We start from the raw sequence: 23503 nt of genomic DNA, 5'->3' as shown, positions 1-23503 counted from the left end.
CAGTTATACAATGATAGTATGGTAGAGTGAAAAAAGTATAGGCTTCAGATCAAGGAAGACTTGCCATAAATTCCTCAAGCATATTGGTTAACACTTAAACCTCATTTTTCTCAGCTATCAAATAGCTAAAAAATAAATGAAAAACTTACCTAACAGGAATGCTATAAAAACATATAATCAACAAAAACTGCTTAGAATAATGCTTACATTGAGTAGCCACTCAAATAGTAGCTACTGCTGCTATATACAAAGTCAAGTCCGAATTCCTCCCCAAAGACCACTAGATTCCAGGCCTAATGTACTGATTTATAATTCTTTAACACAGAACACTGTTTTGACTACAAAGCAAATGCATTATTGTCACTTTAAATTACTAACAGATATCCAATTATCCAAAAAGCAATTGGAAAAATTGTACATTTAAATCTTCTTTCATTAAATTTATATAGAGTATATACGCATGCAACAATAATGTAATCTGATAAACTCCAAAAATGTTTTCAATTATTGATTTAAATAGCTGAAAAATAATTCGTATAAAGTATTGTCTAAAAGAAAAAAGTATTTTCTATATTAACGAAATTTATGGTTTATAAGGTTATTCTGCTTCAATACTTACTTTTTCTCTTTTTTCCCCAGGGGTCGAAAGGTAATTTTTCTCAGCAAGTAAAACTCCACAAGATGCATTATCTAAAACAACAATATATGTTAATTATTTCACCTGTTGTTACATCTAAAGTACAGAAAAGAGAACTCAAATTTAAAAACAAAATTGATTTTAATGACTGATTTTGTAATAGTTTTAGAACAACCTAACTTGAACAACGTAACAGGAGAAAGAATTCTTAAAAATATCTTTATCTCAAAACCTCCAGGTTTCATAGGAATAAATAAACTGTATATAAAAGATTTAGCTTTCAATTAGTAGAAAAAGTTGAATGTAACTTGAATTCTTAATTATCCTTCCATTTCCACTCTCTTTCTACTATAACTTTTTTACTAGCATTTAAAACACACTCAGGCATCTTTATTTTTAAAAAATTTATTTTTTAATTGAAGGATATGGAGATGCAGATATGCAGATGACACCACCCTTATGGCAGAAAGTGAAGAAGAACTAAAGACCCTCTTGATGAAAGTGAAAGAGGAGAGTGAAAAAGTTGGCTTAAAGCTCAACAGTCAGAAAATGAAGATCATGGCATCTGGTCCCATCACTTCATGGCAGATAGATGGGGAAACAGTGGAAACAGTGTCAGACTTTATTTTTCTGGGCTCCAAAATCACTGCAGATGGTGACTGCAGCCATGAAATTAAAAGACACTCCTTGGAAGGAAAGTTATGACCAAACTAGACAACATATTGAAGAGAGAGACATTACTTTGCAAACAAAGGTCCATCTAGTGAAAACTATGGTTTTTCCAGTGGTCATGTATGGATGTGAGAGTTGGACTATAAAGAAAGCTGAGCGCCGAAAAATTGATGCTTTTGAACTGTGGTGTTGGAGAAGACTCTTGCGAGTCCCTTGGACTGCAAGGAGATCCAACAAGTCCATCCTAAAGGAGATCAGTCCTGGGTGTTCATTGGAAGGACTGATGTTGAGGCTGAAACTCCAATACTTTGGCCACTTGGTGCGAAGAGCTGACTCATTTGAAAAGACCCTGATGCTGGGAAAGATTGAGCATAGGAGGAGAAGGGGATGACAGAGGATGAGATGGTTGGATGGCATCATCAACTCGATGGACATGGGTTTGGGTGGACTCCAGGAGTTGGTGATGGACAGGGAGGCCTGGCGTGCTGCTGTTCATGGGGTTGCAAAGAGTAGGACACAACTGAGCCACTGAACTGAACTGAATTGAAGGATAATTGCTTTACAGAATTTTGTCATTTTCTGTCAAACCTCAGCATGAATCAGCCATAGGTATACATATATCTCCTCCTTTTTGAACTTCCCTCCCACCTCCCTACCCATCCCACCACTCTAGGTTGATACAGAGCCCCCTGTTTGAGTTTCCTGAGGCATACAGTAAATTCCCGTTGGCTATCAATTTTACATATGGGAATGTAAGTTTCCATATGACTCTGTCCATACATCTCACCCTCTCCCCTTGTCCATAAGTCTATTCTCTATGTCTATCTGTCCACTGCTGCCCTGTAAATAAATTCTTCAGTACCATTTTTCTAGATTCCGTATATATGGGTTAGAATACAATATTTATCTTTTTCTTTCTGACTTACTTCACTCTGTGTAATTGGCTCTAGGTTCATCCACCTCATTAGAACTGACTCAAATGTGTTCCTTTCTATGGCTGAGTAAAATTCTATTGTGTATATGTACCACAACTTCTTTATCCGTTCATCTGTTGATGGACATTGAGGTTGCTTCCCTGTTCTGGCTATTGTAAACAGTACTGCAATGAACAATGGGATTACATGTGTCTTTTTCAAGCTTGGTTCCCTCAGGGTATATGCCTAGGAGTGGGATTGCTGGGTCACATGGTGGTTTTATGCCTAGTTTTTAAGCAATCTCCATACTGTCTTCCATAGTGGCTGTATCAATTTACATTCCCACCAACAGTGCAAGAGCGTTCCCTTTTCTCCACTCTCTCTCCAGCATTTATTGTTTGTAGACTTTTTGATGATGGCCATTCTGACTGGTGTGAGGTGATACCTCATTGTAGTTTTGATTTGCATTTCTCTAATAATGAGTGATATTGAGCATCTTTTCATGTGTTTATTCGCCATCTGTATGTCTTCTTTGGAGAAATGTCTGTTTCGGTCTTTTTCCCACTTTTTGACTGGGTTGTTTGTTTTTCTGGCATTGACTTGTATGAACTGCTTGTATAGTTTAGAAATTAATCCTTTGTCAGTTGTTTCATTTGCTATTATTTTTTCCCATTCTGAGGGTTGTCTTTTCACCTTGCTTGTAGTTTCCTTTGCTGTGCAAAAGCTTTTAAATTTAATCAGGTCCCACTTGTTTACTTTTGTTTTTGTTTCCATTACTCTAGGAGGTGGATCATAGAGGATCTTGCTTTGCTTTATGTCATCGAGTGTTCTGCCTATGTTTTCCTCTAAGAGTTTTATAGTTTCTGGTCTTACATTTAGGTCTTTAATCCATTTCCACAACTAAGTATTGTTTTTTGCTTTGGTTCCATCCCTTCATTCTTTCTGGAGTTATTTCTCCACTGATCTCCAGTAGCATATTGGGCACCTAATGACCTGCGGAGTTCCTCTTTCGGAATCCTATCATTTTGCCTTTTCATACTGTTCATGGGGGTCTCAAGGCAAGAATACTGAAGTGGCTTGCCATTCCCTTCTCTAGTGGACCACATTCTGTCAGATCTCTCCACCATGACCCACCCGTCTTGGGTTGCCCCGCAGGCATGGCTTGGTTTCATTGAGTTAGACAAGGCTGTGGTCCTAGTGTGATTAGATTGACTAGTTTTCTCTGAGTATGGTTTCAGTGTGTCTGTCCTCTGATGCCCTCTTGCAAAACCTACCATCTTACTTGGGTTTCTCTTACCTTGGACGTGGGGTATCTCTTCATGGCTGCTCCAGCAAAGCACAGCCACTGCTCCTTACCTTGGACGAGGGTTATCTCCTTACTGACCCCGTTCCTGACCTTCAACATGGGATAGCTCCTCTAGGCCCTGCTGTGCCTGCTCAGCCACCGCTTCTCGGCCCTGGCTTCAGGCATGGGTGGTTCCTCCCAGCTGCCACCCCTGGCCTCGGACGCAGGGTGTCTCCTCCCGGCCGCCACTGACCTCAGACGCAGGGTGGCTCCTCCCGGCCGTTCCTGCACTGTCACAGCCTGGCACTCTGGCCCGCTGTCCCTGACTTCGGACATGGGATAGCTCTCAGCTCCGCTTAGTGCGCTGGCCTGCTGCCTCCACCTGCACTTAGTGTCCATGAATCAAGGCAAATTGGAAGTGGTCAAACAAGAGATGGCAAGGGTCAACGTCAACATTCTAGGAATCAGCAAACTAAAATGGACTGGAATGGGTGAATTTCACTCAGATGACCATTATATCTACTACTGCGGGCAGGAATCCCTCAGAAATAATGGAGTAGCCATCATGATCAACAAAAGAGTCCGAAATGCAGTACTTGGATGCAATCTCAAAAATGACAGAATGATCTCTGTTCGTCTCTAAGGCAAACCATTCAATATCACAGTTATCCAAGTCTATGCCCCAACGAGTAATGCTGAAGAAACTGAAGTTAAACGGTTTTATGAATACCTACAAGACCTTTTAGAATTAACACCCAAAAAAGATGTCCTTTTCATTATAGGGGATTGGAATGCAAAAGTAGAAAGTCAAGAAACACCTGGAGTAACAGGCAAATTTGGCCTTGGAATGTGGAATGAAGCAGGGCAAAGACTAATAGAGTTTTGCTAAGAAAATGCACTAGTCATAGCAAACACCCTCTTCCAACACCACAAGAGAAGACTCTACACATGGACATCACCAGATGGTCAACACCAAAATCAGACTGATTATATTCTTTGCAGCCAAAGATGGAGAAGCTCTATACAGTCAACAAAAACAAGACCAGGAGCTGACTGTGGCTCAGATCATGAACTCCTTATTACCAAATTTAGACTTAAATTGAGAAAGTAGGGAAAACCGCTAGACCATTCAGGTATGACCTAAATCAAATCCCTTATGATTATACAGTGAAAATGAGAAATAGATTTAAGGGCCTAGATCTGATAGATAGAGTGCCTGATGAACTATGGAATGAGGTTCATGACATTGTACAGGAGACAGGGATCAAGACCATCCCCATGAAAAGAAATGCAAAAAAGCAAAATGGCTGTCTGGGGAGGCCTTACAAATAGCTGTGAAAAGAAGAGAGGCGAAAAGCCAAGGAGAAAAGGAAAGATATAAGCATCTGAATGCAGAGTTCAAAGAATAGCAAGAAGAGATAAGAAAGCCTTCAGTGATCAATGCAAAGAAATAGAGGAAAACAATAGAATGGGAAAGACTGAGATCTCTTCAAGAAAATTAGAGATACCAAGGGAACATTTCATGCAAAGATGGGCTCAATAAAGGACAGAAATGGTATGGACCTAACAAAAGCAGAAGATATTAAGAAGAGGTGGCAAGAATACATGGAAGAACTGTACAAAAAAGATCTTCATGACCCAGATAATCATGATGGTGTGATCACTAATCTAGAGCCAGACATCTTGGAATGTGAAGTCAAGTGGACCTTAGAAAGCGTCACTAAGAACAAAGCTAGTGGAGGTGATGGAATTCCAGTTGAGCTGTTTCAAATCCTGAAAGATGATGCTGTGAAAGTGCTGCACTCAATACACCAGCAAGTTTGGAAAACTCAGCAGTGGCCACAGCACTGGAAAAGCTCAGTTTTCATTCCAATCCCAAAGAAAGGCAATGCCAAAGAATGCTCAAACTACCGCACAATTGCACTCATCTCACACGCTAGTAAAGTAATGCTCAAAATTCTCCAAGCCAGGCTTCAACAATATGTGAACTGGGAACTTCCAGATGTTCAAGCTGGTTTTAGAAAAGGCAGAGGAACCAGAGATCAAATTGCCAACATCTGCTGGATCATGGAAAAAGCAAGAGAATTCCAGAAAAACATCTATTTCTGCTTTATTGACTATGCCAAAGCCTTTGACTGTGTGGATCACAATAAACTGTGGAAAATTCTGAAAAAGATGGGAATACCAGACTACCTGACCTGCCTCTTGAGAAATCTGTATGCAGGTCAGGAAGCAACAGTTAGAACTGGACATGGAACAACAGACTGGTTCCAAATAGGAAAAGGAGTACGTCAAGGCTGTATATTGTCACCCTGCTTATTTAACTTATATGCAGAGTATATTATGAGAAATTCTGGGCTGGATGAAGCACAAGCTGGAATCAAGATTGCCGGGAGAAATATCAATAACCTCAGATATGCAGATGACACCACCCTTATGGCAGAAAGTGAAGAGGAACTAAAGAGCCTCTTGATGAAGGTGAAAGAGGAGAAGTGAAAGAGTTGGCTTAAATCTCAACATTCAGAAAACAAAAATCATGACATCCAGTCCCATCACTTCATGGGAAATAGATGGGGAAACAGTGTCAGACTTTTTTTTGGGGGGGGTGTCCAAAATCACTGCAGATGGTGATTGCAGCCATGAAATTAAAAGATGCTTATTCTTTGGAAGGAACATTATGACCAACCTAGACAGCATATTAAAAAACAGAGATATTACTTTGTCAACAAAGGTTCAGTTAGTCAAGGCTATGGGTTTTCCAGTAGTCCTGTATGGATGTGAGAGTTGGACTATAAAGAAAGCTGAGCGACAAAGAATTGATGCTTTTGCATATGGTGTTGGAGAGGACTCTTGAGAGTCCCTTGAACTGCAGGGAGATCCAACTAGTCTATCCTAAAAGAAATCAGTCCTGAGTGTTCATTGGAAGGACTGATGCTGAAGCCAAAACTCCAATGCTTTGGTCACCTGATATGAAGAGCTGACTCATAAGGGGATGACAGAGGAGGAGATGATTAGATGGCATCACTGACTCAATGGACATGAATTTGAGTAAACTCTGGGTGTTGGTGATGGACAGGGAGGCCTGGCATGCTGCAGTCCATGCTGCAGTTGCAAAGATTCAGACATGACTGCGCGACTGAACTGTACTGATCTCCCTTTCTAAAGATTATCATTATTCTGACTTCTGTCTTCCAGAATAATCTTGCCTGATCTTGAGCTTCACATATATTGAATATATTGAGTATATGCATATTTGTTTATTTATTCTTTCATGGAACATTATGTACATGAGCTGACAGAAAAAAGTTAATATGTGCAAATCAAAGTCTCTTAGTCACTCTCCTAACTTGCTCAGCCCTACAATGTCCCTATTGCAAGAAATGATACCAATAGTCATCTAGTTGCTCAAACTAATAATTTAAGAGTCATTCTTGACTTTTCTCTCTTACCCATTAAGGAGTCTAATCAGAAAATCCTGGCCCATCTGCCTTTAAAATATATTTCAAATCAGACCACTGCTACCACTTAAGTCTCAAATACTATTATTTGACCATTCCAATAGTTTATCTGACAATGTTTTCTTGCCTCTACTCTTGCCCCCTTAGTCTATTCTCCACACAGCAGCCAGAAAATAATTCTAAAATATGTACCTTATCATGTCCTTCCTCTACTCTAAATGTACTTATCAGAACATTTAGAAAAAAATTCCTCCTCCTTGTGATGGCAGACTACATTATACTACTTGCTCTGTGACCACAATTCATCCATTCTTTTTTTTTTTTAAGATTAACACTCCATCAGAAATTTTTAAAAAATATTTTTAAATTAATTATTTTTATTTTTGGCTGCTCTGTGTCTTTGTTGCTGCACATGGGCTTTCCTTGGTTGCAGCAAGCAGGGTCTACTCTTCTTGTCATGAGTGGGCTTGTCATTGCAGTGGCTTCTCTTGTTGAGGAGCACAGGCTCTAGGTGTACTGGCTTCAGTACACACCGGCCCACTAACTGTGGCCTGCAGGTTCCAGAGCCTGGGCTCAGTAGTTGTAGCACATGGGCTTAGCTGCTCTGTGGCATGTGGAATCTTCTCAGGCCAGGGACTGAACCCATGTTCCCTGTACTGGCAGGTAGATGCTTATCCACTGAGTCACCAGGGATGTCCTCAACTATTCGTTTTTACTTCCTTATTTTGTTCCTCTTTTCACACTAACCTCTTTACTTCAAACATGCTAAACACATTCCCATCTCATGGCCTTTTCTCTTATTATTCCCTTCGCCTGGCATGCTCTGCCCTCAGATTTTTCACATAGCCCACTGTCTCACTTCATTCAAGCTCTGTGCAAATGTCCCGTCCTCAGAAAGGCCTACCCTGATTAACTTGTCCAAAACAGCATCCCTAGCCACACTCTGTGTTTGTATCTTCCTTTTTGTCCTACATTACTCTTATTTCTGACATTGTTATATGTACTTGTTTATCTGTTTATTATCTTTCTTTCTCTACTATAACATATACTATGTTAGGGCAAGGAATTTGTCATATTCCCCAGCAACTAAAATAGTTTGTGTTACACCATGAGTGCTTAATAAATATTTGCTGAATGAGGGAAATTAATGAATGATGAGATAAGGTATCTCTACATCATCCAAGGGGAGATGTCCAGAGGCAGCTGCATCCAGAGAAGAGAGTCTAGAATGGAAAATTTGGAAGTCCTGCCTTTTATAGGACACTTATACATATCAGTGGATAGACTGAAAGGAGATTAAAATCAAGGAATCATCCTTTAAGAACTCCCATATTAATAACCAATAGCAGTAGGTAAGTTTGCAAAGAAGGTTCAGCAGAAGTCTGAGAAGTAATTTCTTGTTTGTTTCTATTACTAGACTATTGGATCCTTGAGGTCAGAAATATAGCCATTTCTTGGTTTCCTAACATTTAGTTTAGAGCCTGACAAACAACTGGAACAAACGGATTTGTTGAATTAAGGAATATGTGAAGAATACCACTAGAGCAAAATGTGATTTATTTAATTTAAAATTTAAGTCAATCAACCACATAATAATAAGAATACAAAAGCATACGTAATTACAGAATGACTATTCAGCCTTACTGCCAGGCTTTATAGATATTTTCCACTGCAAATCGAAACTTTTTATTTGCCAAGATCTAGATAAAATCATGATTGTTTTTGGTACCCTTACCAACTTTCCTTTTCATACCTTTCTTCTCTTGTTCACAAGCTCCTTAATCTTTGATCTATAAAACAAATCTTTCTTCTAATGCTCATCCTCCAGGGTAGTAGGTGCTACTCTTTTCAAGGACGTGTGCTTTTACAAGTTTAGTTTTTATCACCAGATCCATTTCCCTTAGGATGGAAACCACCTTAATCATTTTTATACCCATACTTCTTAATACCTAGCATTTTCTAAATGCTCATTAAGATACCTGCTTAAAGTAAAGATAACACCAAAAATTCTTTTTTTTCCAGCTTATACAGACTTTTATAAGCATCAGGAACAAAGCAAGCAATTCTTTAAATTTATCCCTAAACAAATGCTATAAAACTTACTGCAGGAAATAAAGAAAATAGAAATCTGAAATGAAGCAGATGTTAATAAGGTTGTAAATGTCTTGCTAAGTTTATTCTAATAATAAACTGCATAATAGAGGGCCAAAAAATGCAAGGCATTTTATTGTTTCTTTTATTTTTCAATCATCACGCATAACTTCAATGTATCTGTTAGCTGATTACCTTCTTCTCCTATGATTGAAATTTATAAGGACAGGAAAAATATATCATTCCCTGTTGGTATATATCAGTAATGCCTGGTATAGAATATATACCCAGTAGATGTTTATTAAATGAATTAATGAGAGGTACTGTGGGGATAGTTAAGACCTAACCTCACACATCTTCATTTCTTAAATACAACCACACACTAAAAAGCACTCAATTTCCTGGGCTACCAGTTTTCTTAACATATATCATACTGTGACAAAAATAAAGAAATAGAGGATTATAAAAATGATTAGTTACATTATTAATTACATGATTCTGAATGTGAACCTGATTCAAATTTCATTATTAATTACCTGATTCTGCCTTTTGTTCTGGAGAAATACTTTGGTCTGCTAACATCGTCATGCTAGAATAAGAACAAATTAATGGAATTCTTTTACTCTTTGAGTAACTTTTGAGAATCTTCAAATAATACTTTAAGTAAGGACATTCCTATGCAATCAATTATCCTGTAGAAAAAATTCTAGTTAGAAAAATGTTAATATATCTATATGAACTAATAGTTTTTTGAAAAGGCAATATGTATATCCATCAGTGTGAGACAACAGGTACAAAGCATAGTATTTATTTCTTTATTAAATAATTTATTTTAATTGGAGGCTAATTACTTTACAATATTGTAGTGGCTTTTGCCATACATCAACACAAATCAGCCACGGGTGTACACATGTCCCCCATCCTGAACTCCCCTCCCACTTCCATCCGCATCCCATCCCTCAGGGTTGTCCCAGTGCACTGGCCCTGAGCACCCTGTCTCATGCATCGAACCTGGACTGGCGATCTGTTTCACATATGGTAATATACATGTTTCAAAGATATTCTTTCAAATCATCCCACCCTCACCTTCTCCCACAGAGTCCAAAAGTCTGTTCTTTATCTCTGTGTCTCTTTAGCTGTCTCGCATACAGGGTCATCGTTATCATCTTTCTAAATTCCATATATATGCATTAATGTACTGTATTGGTGTTTTTCTTTCTGAGTTACTTCACTCTGTATAATAGGCTCCAGTTTCATCCACCTCATTAGAATTGACTCAAAGGCATTCTTTTTTAATGGCTGAGTAATATTCTATTCTGTATATGTACCATAGCTTTCTTATCCATTCGTCTGCTGATGGACATTTGGCTGCTTCCATGTCCTGGCTATTGTAAACAGTGCTGCGATAAACACTGGGGTGCACGGATCTCTTTCAATTCTGGTTTCCTCGGTGTATATGCCCAGCAGTGGGATTGTTTGGGTCGTATGGCAGTTCTATTTCCAGTTTATTAAGGAATCTCCACACTGTTCTCTATAGTGACTGTACTAGTTTGCATTCCCACCAACAGTGTAAGAGGGTTCCCTTTTCTCCACCCTCTCTCCAGCATTTAGAATCAGACAGATCTCGATTTAAAGCTCAGGTCTGCTACTCACACTTGAGAGGCCTTGGGAAAATTACTTAACCTGTTTTGAGTCATGATTGTCTCATTTATGCAAAAAGAATAGCAGTCTTGCTTCTAGGATTCTGCTGGTAAGGATCTCAAGTAACATGAGAGATAATACTTTAAAAAATTAATATTCTTTTTCTATTTCATACTTTCATAAATGAGACTGCCCCCAATCAAACGTGTGAAAGAGGATTATTTATTATAAGAATACAAAAAGACTAAAGCTCAGCCTTTGATCACCAAAGTGGGATTTCTGAGTCCCCAGTGGACTTGAAAACTAAATGTGAAAAGATTATTTTAAAATTCCTATTACTGCTTTAGTGAAAAGTTGAACTCAGTAAGCAAAAAGAATTTTACTCCTTCATATTTCCCCTTTAAATTCATCCTGTCAAAAAGACAAATTTAAAACTATAATGCAATTCATGGGGTCGCAAAGAATCAGACACGACTGAGTGACGGAACTGAATTGAACTGAAAACTATAATTCAAAGACGCACACACCCCTGTGTTCATAGCAGCAGTATTCACAATAACCAAGACACGGAAACAACCTAAACGTCCATCAACAGCTGAACAGATAGAGAAGATGTGGTGTGTGTATACAACGGAATATACATATATAAAATACTACTCAACCATAAAAAAGGATAAAGTAATGCCATTTGCAGCAACATGGATGCAACCAGAGATTATCATATAACTTATATACGGAATCTAAACTATGACACAAACGAGCCGATCTATGAACTAGCAGAATCAGAGACACAGAGAACAGACTGGTGATTGCCAAGCAGGAAGGGGTTATAGGAGGAATAGAGTGGGAGGCTGAGCTTAGCAGATGTGAGCTTTTACATACTGAATGAATAAACAACTGCATAGAGAACATACTGTATAGAATAGAGAACTACTAATGTATTCAATATTCTATGATAAAGCATAAAGGAAAATAATACTTAAAAAACAATATGTATGTAAAACCGAATAAATTTGTTGCACAGCAGAAATTAACACAACACTGTAAGTCAACTATACTTCAGTTGTAAAAATAGAAAAAAAAGAAACAAATATAATACAATACAAATACAATAAATTCATTCTGTCAAAAATAGTACTTTTTTGCCCCAAAAAGAAATTTCATGTGTATTCTACTGTATTTGTGGTACTCTCCGGTAATAAACACACACTTTTAGGTAATAAAAACCCCACTATTAAGTCTTCTTCAAAACTAGAGGCACTGAAACACAGTCTGAAAATAAAAACCCAGCCTTTTAGCACAAGTAGCTTGAGAAGCACTGCACTATTATGGTGATGCCTGCTGAAGAGAGGGTGTGTTACCCATGCCCACACAGAGAGCTTGCTCCCACTGCCTACCTACCGTTCAGCCGGTCTACTCATATTAACAGCATAAAACATTCCTCATTACTTTAGCCTCTTTAACCTGCTGGATGTCTTCAGAATATGTCACAAGAAAACCTGGATTCTGCACTATCACCATCTAGTGGCTAAAAGAGGACAATGTCAACTTCTACAGGCTTCTCAGGCAGATTGCTCAGGGAAACTGTTTTGGATTTCCAAAACTGCACTGGGGTAACAAGCAGAAACTCCCGTGCCAGGTTTGTGATAACTGTAAATCACAGAACTTGGCTGCAAAGCAAAGACAAATGAGCACATCCTTACCTGGGACTTAAGTACTAAAGCAGGATCACCAGTTACAGTGCTTCCCTGGTGGCTCAGATGGTAAAGGATCTGCCAGCAATGCAGGAGACTGAGGTCCAGTCCCTGGGTCGGGAAGATCCCCTGGAGAAGGAATGGCAATCCACTCCAGTATTCTTGCCTAGAGAATCCCATGGACAGGGGCCTGGCAGGCTATGGTTCATGGGGCTGCAAAGAGTCGGACATGACTGAGCAACTAAAATACATAATATCACAACACCAAACTCTTATTATTTAATTTAAACCTCTTCCTTTTCCCAACCTAGCTCTGAGTTAGACTCCTGAAGTGAGGAAAGCAACTATAGTTTTTTTTTCCCTTCTATTTTTTGTTCTTTTTCCTCCCCCATTTGGTAACTACTCTTTAGGATTCTCTGGCATTGGAGCAGCAGGAAGGAATTGTAGGAAAAAATAGGAAAGCTCTATCCTGATCTTAATTGATATTATTATAACATGTCCTTGGTGCCCTTTGGGCATGACAGATAACCAAATGCTGACTCTTTCAAACCTTAAGTATTATATTTTGAAGGGTTCAAGGTAAAATTTCCCTACATTTCATGCAAAGATGGGCTCCATAATGGACATAAATGGTATGGACCTAACAGAAGCAGAAGATATTAAGAAGAGGTGGCAAGAATATACAGAAGAACTGTACAAAAAAGATTTTCACAACCTAGATAAGCACGATGGTGTGATCACTCACCTAGAGCCAGACATCCTGGATTGTGAAGTCAAGTGGGCCTTAGAAAGCATCACTATGAACAAAGCTAGTGGAGGTGATGGAATTCCAGTGGAGCTATTTCAAATCCTGAATGATGATGCTGTGAAAGTGTTGCACTCAATATGCCAGCAAATTTGGAAAACTCAGCAGTGGCCACAGCACTGGAAAAGGTCAGTTTTCATTCCAATCCCAAAGAAAGGCAATGCCAAAGAATGCTCAAACTACCACACAATTGCACTCATCTCACATGCTAGTAAAGTAATGCTCAAATTCTCCAAGCCAGGCTTCAGCAATATGTGAACCGGGAACTTCCAGATGTTCAAGCTGGTTTTAGAAAAGGCAGAGGAACCAGAAATCAAATTGCCAACATCTGCTGGATCATGGAAAAAGCAAGAGAGTTCCAGAAAAACATCTATTTCTGCTTTACTGACTATGCCAAAGCCTTTGACTGTGTGGATCACAATAAACTGTGGAAAATTCTGAAGGAGATGGAAATACCAGACCACCTGACCTGCCTCTTGAGAAACCTATATGCAGGTCAGGAAGCAACAGTTAGAACTGGACATGGAACAACAGACTGGTTCCAAATAGGAAAAGGAGTACGTCAAGGCTATATATTGTCACCCTGCTTATTTAACTTCTATACAGAGTACATCATGAGAAACGCTGGGCTGGAAGAAGCACAAACTGGAATCAGGATTGCCGGGAGAAATATCAATAACCTCAGATATGCAGATGACACCACCCTTATGGCAGAAAGTGAAGAGGAACTAAAGAGTCTCTCAATGAAAGTGAAAGAGGAGAGTGAAAAAGTTGGCTTAAAGCTCAACATTCAGAAAACGAAGATCATGGCATCTGGTCCTATCACTTCATCGCAAATAGATGAGGAAACAGAGGAAACAGTGTCAGACTTCATTTTTTTGGGCTCCGAAATCACTGCAGATGGTGACTGCAGCCATGAAATTAAAAGATGCTTACTCCTTGGAAGAAAAGTTATGACCAAACCAGATAGCATATTGAAAAGCAGAAACATTACTTTGCCAACAAAGGTCTGTCTAATCAAGGCTATGGTTTTTCCTGTGGTCATGTATGGATGTTAGAGTTGGACTGGGAAGAAGGCTGAGCGCCAAAGAATTGATGCTTTTGAAGTGTGGTGTTGAAGAAGACTCTTGAGGGTCCCTTGGACTGCAAGGAGATCCAACCAGTCCATTCTGAAGGAGATCAACCCTGGGATTTCTTTGGAAGGAATGATGCTAAAGCTGAAAGTCCAGTACTTTGGCTACCTCATGAGAAGAGTTGACTCATTGGAAAAGACTCTGATGCTGGGAGGGATTGGGGGCAGGAGGAGAAGGGGACGACCGAGGATGAGATGGCTGGATGGCATCACTGACTCGATGGACCGAGTCTGAGTGAACTCCGGGAGTTGGTGATGGATAGGGAGGCCTGGCGTGCTGCGATTCATGGGTCACAAAAAGTCAGACACGACTGAGCGACTGAACTGAACTGAACTGAACTGAGGACGCTCTCATTTGCTGCTTTTATGATGGTCTCAGATTTTGCATTTGATGATACAATTTCCAGCCTTGTTTTTTTAAAATACATTTTTCATTGTGTTTTTAAAAGTTTTTATTTATTTGGCTGCACCAGGTCTTAACTGTGGCATGCAGGATCTTTAGTTGCAGCATGTGGATCTAGGTCTCTGACCAGGGCTTGAGCCCAGAGCCCCTGCATTAGGAGCCTGAAGTCTTACCACTGGACCACCATGGAAGTCCCTCCAACCTCTTTCAGTCAAGTTTATTTTGTCTCTTCCAAGAAGTCATAATGGACATGATCCCTTTCAAGATGATCCCTTCTGCGGGATCTATGTCTGACATTTGGGCAATATGCACAAATCTTTGCTGTGCAAAACTCTGAAAATATATCTAGCGTCCTCTTTATCAGCCACTCCACAGCATCTAACTGACCTTGCTTTGAACCTTTCCAGATGTGAGTCAGAAACCAAATTGAACTTTCCAAATGGTTCTCTGGGGGCTTCTTCTCTTGTGTTGTAGTGAGGGAGAAGTTTCTTTCTCTCCTTGCATATGACACCATCAACTCTTATCAGAGAAATAAACATTTTTTAAAAATTTATTCATTATTTTAAATTGAAGGATAACTGTTTTACACAATTTTGTTGGTTTCTGCCAAACATCAACATAAACATTCTCAATCATTTCATCCTCTCAGTGCATTCTTATTCTTTTTTAAAATAACTTGGAGGTTGGTGATGAGCTAATGATGAAAGAATTAGGTTTTGATCTCATCTATTACAAACTTGACATACATCGTTCTACACAGAATGGGGGATAGAGTAGTTGTCATTTTATTTTGTTCTCATCTATTGAGGTCACTTTCCAAACTCTAAGACTACATGAAAGTACATTTAACATCTTGCTAGTTCAAAAGGTTTCACAAACCAAAGGCAATGCAGAGAAGGTGGTCAAATTTAGAACCAAAATACCTGGCATAGGACTATTGTGTCTAGGAGAGTTTACCATGAAGATTGCAGAAAGAAAATGAAGTCAAAGTCTGGGTGGAGAACTTCAGTGAGACTTAAGGGGTTTAGGGTGGTAATGAAAGCTAAGGTGAGGAAGAATCAGCAATGGAGAACTTCAGGCCCCAAAAAAGGCTGTAAGTTCATCAATGACTTTATCAGTAGAGTCCAGCCCAGGTATAGAACTAGGCTTGAAACCTGCAGCACAAATGAGTAAAAATTCAGAGACAACTCATGGGTCCCAGACACTCTTAAGACCCAACTTCACTTCTCCCCCACCTCTGGCCTATGCATCTATATTTACAGCGATGATTTGTCCAAACTGGGACCTTTCTGAGAGTAAAAGTCAGCTCTATTAAAGATTATGTCACAATAGCAGGTACATGCTGGGACTGTCTCAGGTAAATCATGAGGCATGACCATCCTCAGGAATAGTTTCATACTTCCCCATTCACTTCAGTGGATTCTGTTAGCCCTGCTTTGAAAATATATCCAAACTCTGACCTCTCACTATCTCTTCTCTTGCCACTCTGGTCTGTAGTCCAATATTTCTTGCCTAGTTAGGGCAGTATTCTCCTAACTATAATTTCCCTAATTCTTTGCCTTATCATAGTCTGTTCTCAACACAGCAGCTAGGATGATTCTTTCAAAACATAAGCCATATTACATCATCCTTCTAAACCATTCAACAGCCTTAAAATTCACTTATACTTGCCTAAAGTGCTTTATATGATCTGGCATCTTGATTCTCTCACTTATCTCCTAACTCAATACTCTGCCTCACTTCACACCAGGAGCCCAAGCCTTCCTGCCTTGGGTATGGCTCCAGCTAGTCCCTCTACCTGGAATGTTCTTTTTTCCAATGAATTACACAGCTTGGTCTATCTACTTCTTATGTCTCTGCTCAAATACTACCTTTTCAATGGTGAGTCTCTGACCACAATACTTAAAAGAGCAAATCTACCCTAATACGCTGTAGTCCCCAATCATGCTTTATTTTTCTCCATAGCATTTATTACCATATAAAGTGAAGTGAAGTCACTCAGTCGTGTCCGACTCTTTGCGACCCCATGGACTGTAGCCTACCAGGCTTCTCCATCCATGGGACTTTCCAGGCAAGAATACTGGAGTGGGTTGCTGTTTCCTTCTCCAGGGGATCTTCCTGACCCAGGAATCGAACCCAGGTTTCCTGCACTGCAGGAAGACACTTTACCCTCTGAGCCACCAGGGAAGCCCAAGTGAAAGTGCAAGTCACTCAGTCGTGTCCGACTCTTTGGGACCCCATGGACTATACAGTCCATGGAATTCTGCAGGGCAGTATACTGGAGTGGGTAGACTTTCTCCTTCTCCAGGGGATCTTCCCAACCCAGGGATCGAACCCAGGTCTCCCACATTGCAGGCGGATTCTTTACCAGCTGAGCCACAAGGGAAGCCCCAATAGCATGGTATAAATTTACTTGCTTATTAATTTCTTGTTAATATCCTCCAACTAGAATGTGGACTCAATTAAGGCAGAAATTTTGTTTCTAATCAATTTTGTTACAACAATTATATAGTCAGACAGACAGACAGATGGGTAGATAGAAAATATACTCTGGTAATCAGAACAGTCCTGGCATATAGTGAGTCCTCAACAAATACTGAATAAACAAACACCTGAATTTCTTGGCTACTAATCATACTTGCTATATAACTATGAGAACAAAAAGCATTAAAAACACAACAACTTTAAAAAATGTTAGTTCTTACACTTTTCTGTGGCATTTCTGATAGTCTTCTGAAGAGGTACCTAAGGGGGAAAAAAAGATCTATTAGGAATATAATTCAGGGGAGGGGAATCAAGATGGCAGAATATGAGAAGATGGAGTTCACCTCCCACAGCAAACATATAAAAAAAATATATCCACATGTGGAATAATTCTCATGGAAAACTAACTGGAAACTGGCAGGAAAATGTTTATACAAACAAAGCTGCACGAAGGATCTCCACATAATCAGCTGGGATGGAAAAAAAAAAAAAGAAGGCATCAGGTCAGGACCTGTGCCCCTGGGAGGAATCTGTAATGAAATAAAACATCTGTGTGGGTAGACCCTTCCCCTGGGGAGCATTAAGTTAAGCTCAACCTGGGCATCACAGTTCTGGGGTCCTGTGTGCATGAGACAAACTTCCTTTCCTGCTCAGAAATCCACTGAGATGACAGTAGGGCTGGAATAAGGAGTACACATATGCTGGCTTGCCAAAAATCAGGACAAAGAGAACTTCATGGCACTTCCCAATCCAAAAGGGGAAGTACCCCAGCCCCACTCACTCTGCACCACAGCCTGAACCAGGTTCTGGGCAAAGACTTGGTCTGGCTACACAGAGTCACACTGGAGTGCCTGGGGTGTGATCTGGATGGAGCTGTGGTGGCCATTATCTTGCATGCATGTAGGGTGGCATCAAAAGAGTGTGAAGAAAGGCTTTGGGACCTAGGAGGACCACACAGGTCCCACCGGATTTCAAAATCTTCAAATCACCAGAGGATCATCTAAGAGAGAGGGCTATTCATCAAGGAGGCTGACTTTAAGGGATGACTTCAGCTGGAGGACACAGATCTTGATACCAGTAAAAGGGTCTGCAGAAGTGGCACAGCATGCCTTCAGAGTAGATGTTGTCACCACTCCTTCTTGACTACTGAGGAAACTCAAGCACAGGGGACTTCAGAGATCAAGCCCTGAGCCTTTGGAGTGGGAGCACTCACTCCAACACCCTAGACTAACAGAGAACAAACCCCAGGGAGTATCAAACAGTGAGAACTCACACAAAAGAAACCACTTGAATACAAGACCCAGCATCACCCAAACACCAGTAGCACCCTGTCCAGGACACCTCATCTAAACAACAAACAAAACAAAAATACAAACCCAATCATTATCATACAGGATTACCACCTCACTCAGCCTTGCCAATCAGAGGGAAAACAAACAAACAAACAAACACTCAGCACAAATCTCACCCTATACAAAGCTTACGCAAACCACTGGGCCAACCTTAGGAGGGCAGAAACCAAAAGGAAGAAAGAATTCAACCTTGAAGCCTGGGAAAAGGAGACCTCAAACACAATAAGTTTTTTAAGAAATGAGAAGACAGAGAAATACTACACAAATGAAGGAACAACCTAGAAACACAGAAGTCCAAATAAATGAAGGGGAAATAGGCAAACTACCTGAAAAAAAAAATCAGAATAATGATAGTAAAGATGGTCAAAAACCTTGAAAACAAAATGGAGAAAATGCAAGAATCAATTAAGACAGACCTAGAAGAATTAAAGAATAAACATACAGAGACAAACAACACCATTAATGAAATTAAAAATATTCTAGGAGGAACCAGTAGCAGAATATCTGAAGCAGAAGAATGAATCAGTGAGCTGGAAGATAAAATGATGGAAATAACTTCGAAGAGCAGAATAAAGTAAAAAGAATGAAAAGAATAGAGGATATTCTCAGAGACCTCTGGGACAATATCAAACACACCAACATTCAAATTATAGGGGTCCCAGAGAAGAAGAGAAGAAGAAAGGGTATGAGAAAATCTTTGAAGAGATTATAGTTGAAAATTACCCCAACATGGAAAACGAAATAGTCAATCAAGTCCAAGAGGCACAAAGAGTCCCATACAGGATAAACCCAAGGAGAAACACACCAAGACACATACTAATCAAACTAACAAAGATTAAGCACAAAGAAAGAATATTAAAAGTAGCAAGGGAAAAGCAACAAGTAACATACAAGGGAAACTCATACATTTTACAGCTGATCTTTCAGCAGAAACTCTGCAGGGCAGAAGGGAATGGCAGGATATATTTAAAGTACTGAAAGGGAAAAATCTATAACCAAGATTACTGTACCCAGCAAGGCTCTCATTCAAAATTGATGGAGAAATCAAAAGCTTTTCAGACAAGCAAATGTTTAGAGAATTCAGAACCACCAAGCCAGCTTTACAACAAATGTTAAAGGGACTTATATAGTCAAGGAGGAGAAGGGGACGACCCAGGATGAGATGGCTGGATGGCATCACGGACTCAATGGACGTGAGTCTGAGTGAACTCCGGGAGATGGTGATGGACAGGGAGGCCTGGAGTGCTGCAGTTCATGGGGTCGCAAAGAGTTGGACACGACTGAGTGACTGAACTGAACTGAACTGATAGTCAAGAAATATAAGAGAAGAAAAAGATCTACAAAATCAAACTCCAAACAATTAAGAAAAGGGCAATAGGAACATATATATCAATAATTACTTTAAATGTAAATGGATTAAATGTTCCAGCTAAAAGGCATAGCGGAGAAGGCAATGGCACCCCACTCCAGTACTCTTGCCTGGAAAATTCCATGGACGGAGGGGCCTGGTAGGCTGCAGTCTATGGGGTCGCGAAGAAGAACGACTTCACTTTCACTTTTCACTTTCCTGCATTGGAGAATGAAACGGCACCCGCTCCAGTGTTCTTGCCTGGAGAATCCCAGGGACAGGGGAATCTGGTGGGCTTCCATCTATGGGATCGCATAGAGTCAGACACAACTGACACGACTTAGCAGCAGCAGCAAAAGGCATAGACTGGCTGAATGGATACAAAAATAAGACCTATATATATGCTGTCTACAAGAAACCCACTTCAGACCTAAAGACACATATAGACTGAAAGTGAGAGGATGGAAAAATGTATTCCATGAAAATAGGAATCAAAAGAAAACTGGAGTAGCAATCCTTATATCAGACAAAATAGACCTTAAAATAAAGAAGATTACAAGAGATAAGGAAGGACACTACATAATGATCAAGGGATCAATCCAAGAGGAAGACATAACAATTGTAAATATCTATGCACCCAATATAGGAGCATCTCAATACATAAGAGAAACACTAACAGACATAAAGGAGGCAGTTGACAGTAACACAATAATAGTAGGAGGCTTTAACACCCCACTCACACCAGTGAAGAGATCATCAAAACAGATAATTAATAAGGAAACACAAGTCTTAAATAATACATTAGATGATATGGATCTCATTGATATCTTCAGGACATTTCATCCAAAAGTAGAAGAATAAACCTTCTTCTAAAGTGCACATGGAATATTCTCCAGGATAGACCACATCTTGGGTCACAAATCAAACCTCAGTAAATTTAAGAAAATTGAAATTGTATCAAGCATCTTCTCTGACCACAATGCTATGAGACTAGATATCAATTACAAGAAAAAAAAAAACCCTTAAGAAACACAAACACATGGAGATTAAACAATATGTTTCTAAATAACCAGCAGGTTACTGAAGGAATCAAAAGGGAAATCAAAAAATTTCTAGAAACAAATGACAATGAAAACATGACAACTCAAAACCTATGGGATGCAGCAAAAGCAGTCCTAAAGGGGAAGTTTACAGCAATACAATCCTACCTTGAGAAACAAGAAAAACATCGAATAGACAACCTAACTTTACACCTAAAACAACTGGAAAAAGAAGAACAAAAAAACCTCCAAAACTAGTAGAAGGAAAAGAAATCATAAAGATCCAAGCAGAAAGAAATGAAAAATAATAATAAAGATTACTAAAACTAAAAGCTGGTTCTTTGAGAAGATAAGCAAAATTGACAAACCTTCAGCCAGACTCATCAAGAAAAAATTGAGAAGAATCAAATCAACAAAATTAGAAATGAAAAAGGAGAGGTTACAACAGACAATGCAGAAATACAAAGGATTCTAAGAGACTACTATGAACAACTATATGGCAATAAAATGGATAACCTGAAAGAAATGGACAGATTCTTAGAATAGTTCAACCTTCTAAGACTGAACCAGGAAGAAATAGAAAGTATGAAAAACCCAATTACAAGCACTGAAATTGAAGTTGTGATTAAAAAAAAAAATCTCCCCCCAAACAAAAGCCCAGGACTAGATGACTTCACAGAAGATTTCTGTCAAACGTTCAGAGAAAAGCTAATGCCTATTCTTCTAAAACTCATTCAAAAATTGCAGAAAAAGGAACATTTCCAAACTCATTGTATGAGGCCACCATCACCCTAATACCAAAACCAGACAAAGACAACACACACACAAAAAAACTACAGGCCAATGTCACTGATGAACATAGATGCAAAAATGCTCAACAAAATTTTAGCCAACAGAATTCAGCAACATATCAAAAAGCTCAAACACCATGATCAAGTTGGGTTTATTCCAGGGATGCAAGGATTCTTCAATATACACAAATCAATCAATGTGATACACTGTATTAACAAATTGAAAGATAAAAACCATACGACATTCTCAATAGATGCAGAAAAAGCCTTTGACAAAATTCAGCACCCATTTATGATTAAAACTTTTCGAAAAATGGGCACAGAAGGAACCTACCTCAACATAGTAAAGGCTATATATGAGAAGGCTACAGCAAACATTATTCTCAATGGTGAAAAACTGAAAGCATTCCCCCTAACATCAGGAATAAGACAAGCGTGTCCACTTTCACCACTGTTAATCAACATAGTTCTGGAAGTCCTAGCTATAGCAATCAGAGAAGAAAAAGAAATAAAAGGAATCCAGATCAGAAAACAAGAAGTAAAGCTCTCACTGTTTGCAGATGACATGATAGATAGTGGACATAGAAAACCCCAAAGATCCTATCAGAAAATTACTAGAGCTAATCAGTGAATTCAGCAAAGTCACAGGATACAAAATCAATACACAGAAATCACTTGTATTTCTATATACTAACAATGAAAAATCAGAAAGAGAAATTAAGGAATCAGTCCCATTCACCACTGCAACAAAAAGAATAAAATATCTAGGAATAAACTTGCCTAAGGAGACAAAAGAACTGTATACAGAAAATTAGACACTGATGAAAGAAATCAAAGATGACATGAACAGGTGTAGAGAGATTCTATGTTCCATGTTTCAATATTGTGAAAATGATTATACTACCAAATGCAAAATACAGACTCAATGAGATCCCTATCAAATTACCAATGGCATTTCCCACAGAACTAGAACAAAAAATTTCACAAACATACGGAAACACAAAAGACCCCGAACAGCCAAAGGAGTCTTGAGAAAGAAGAATGGCGCTGGAGGAATCAACCTTCCTGACTTCAGATGATACTACAAAGCTACAGTCATCAAGACAGTATGGTACTGGCACAAAAACAGAAATATATAGGCCAATGGAACAAGATAGAAAGCCAAGAAATAAACCCATGCACCTATGGGTATCTTTCTTTTGTTGACAAAGGAGGCAAAAATATACAATGGGGCAAAGACAATGTGGCAAAGACCTCTTCAACAAATGGTGCTGGGAAAACTGGACAGCTACATGTAAAAGAATGAAATTAGAACACTTCCTAACACCATACACAAAGATAAACTGGAAATGGATTAAATACCTAAATGTAAGATCAGAAACTATAAAACTCCTAGAGGAAAACATAGGCAGAACAGTCGATGACATAAATCAAAGCAAGATCCTCTATGACCCACCTCCTAGAGTAATGGAAACAAAAACAAAAGTAAACAAGTGGGACCTGATTAAATTTAAAAGCTTTTGCACAGCAAAGGAAACTACAAGCAAGGTGAAAAGACAACCCTCAGAATGGGAGAAAATAATAGCAAATGAAACAACTGACAAGGATTAATTTCTAAACTATACAAGCAGCTCATACAAGTCAATGCCAGAAAAACAAACAACCCAGTCAAAAAGTGGGAAAAAAAAAAAAAACGAAACAGACATTTCTCCAAAGAAGACATACAGATGGTGAATAAACACATGAAAAGATGCTC

General features: G+C 39.1%; 1 protein-coding gene across 1 annotated transcript in view; it reads right to left on the bottom strand.

The window, feature by feature from the left end:
* The window catches only part of MEIKIN (meiotic kinetochore factor), a 147479-nt gene that overhangs the window by 90451 nt on the left and 33525 nt on the right, over nucleotides 1-23503 (bottom strand). The window contains exons 7-9 of the mRNA XM_068981024.1: nucleotides 17438-17477; nucleotides 9594-9646; nucleotides 620-690 (exon numbers count right to left, since the gene is read on the bottom strand). Coding sequence (XP_068837125.1) covers nucleotides 620-690; nucleotides 9594-9646; nucleotides 17438-17477 — 164 coding nt within the window. The remainder of the gene's footprint in view (nucleotides 1-619; nucleotides 691-9593; nucleotides 9647-17437; nucleotides 17478-23503) is intronic.

The sequence above is a fragment of the Capricornis sumatraensis genome, chromosome 9 (assembly GCF_032405125.1).
Source record: "Capricornis sumatraensis isolate serow.1 chromosome 9, serow.2, whole genome shotgun sequence".
Lineage (NCBI taxonomy): Eukaryota > Metazoa > Chordata > Mammalia > Artiodactyla > Bovidae > Capricornis > Capricornis sumatraensis.
This window is presented reverse-complemented; position numbering and strand designations above follow the sequence as displayed.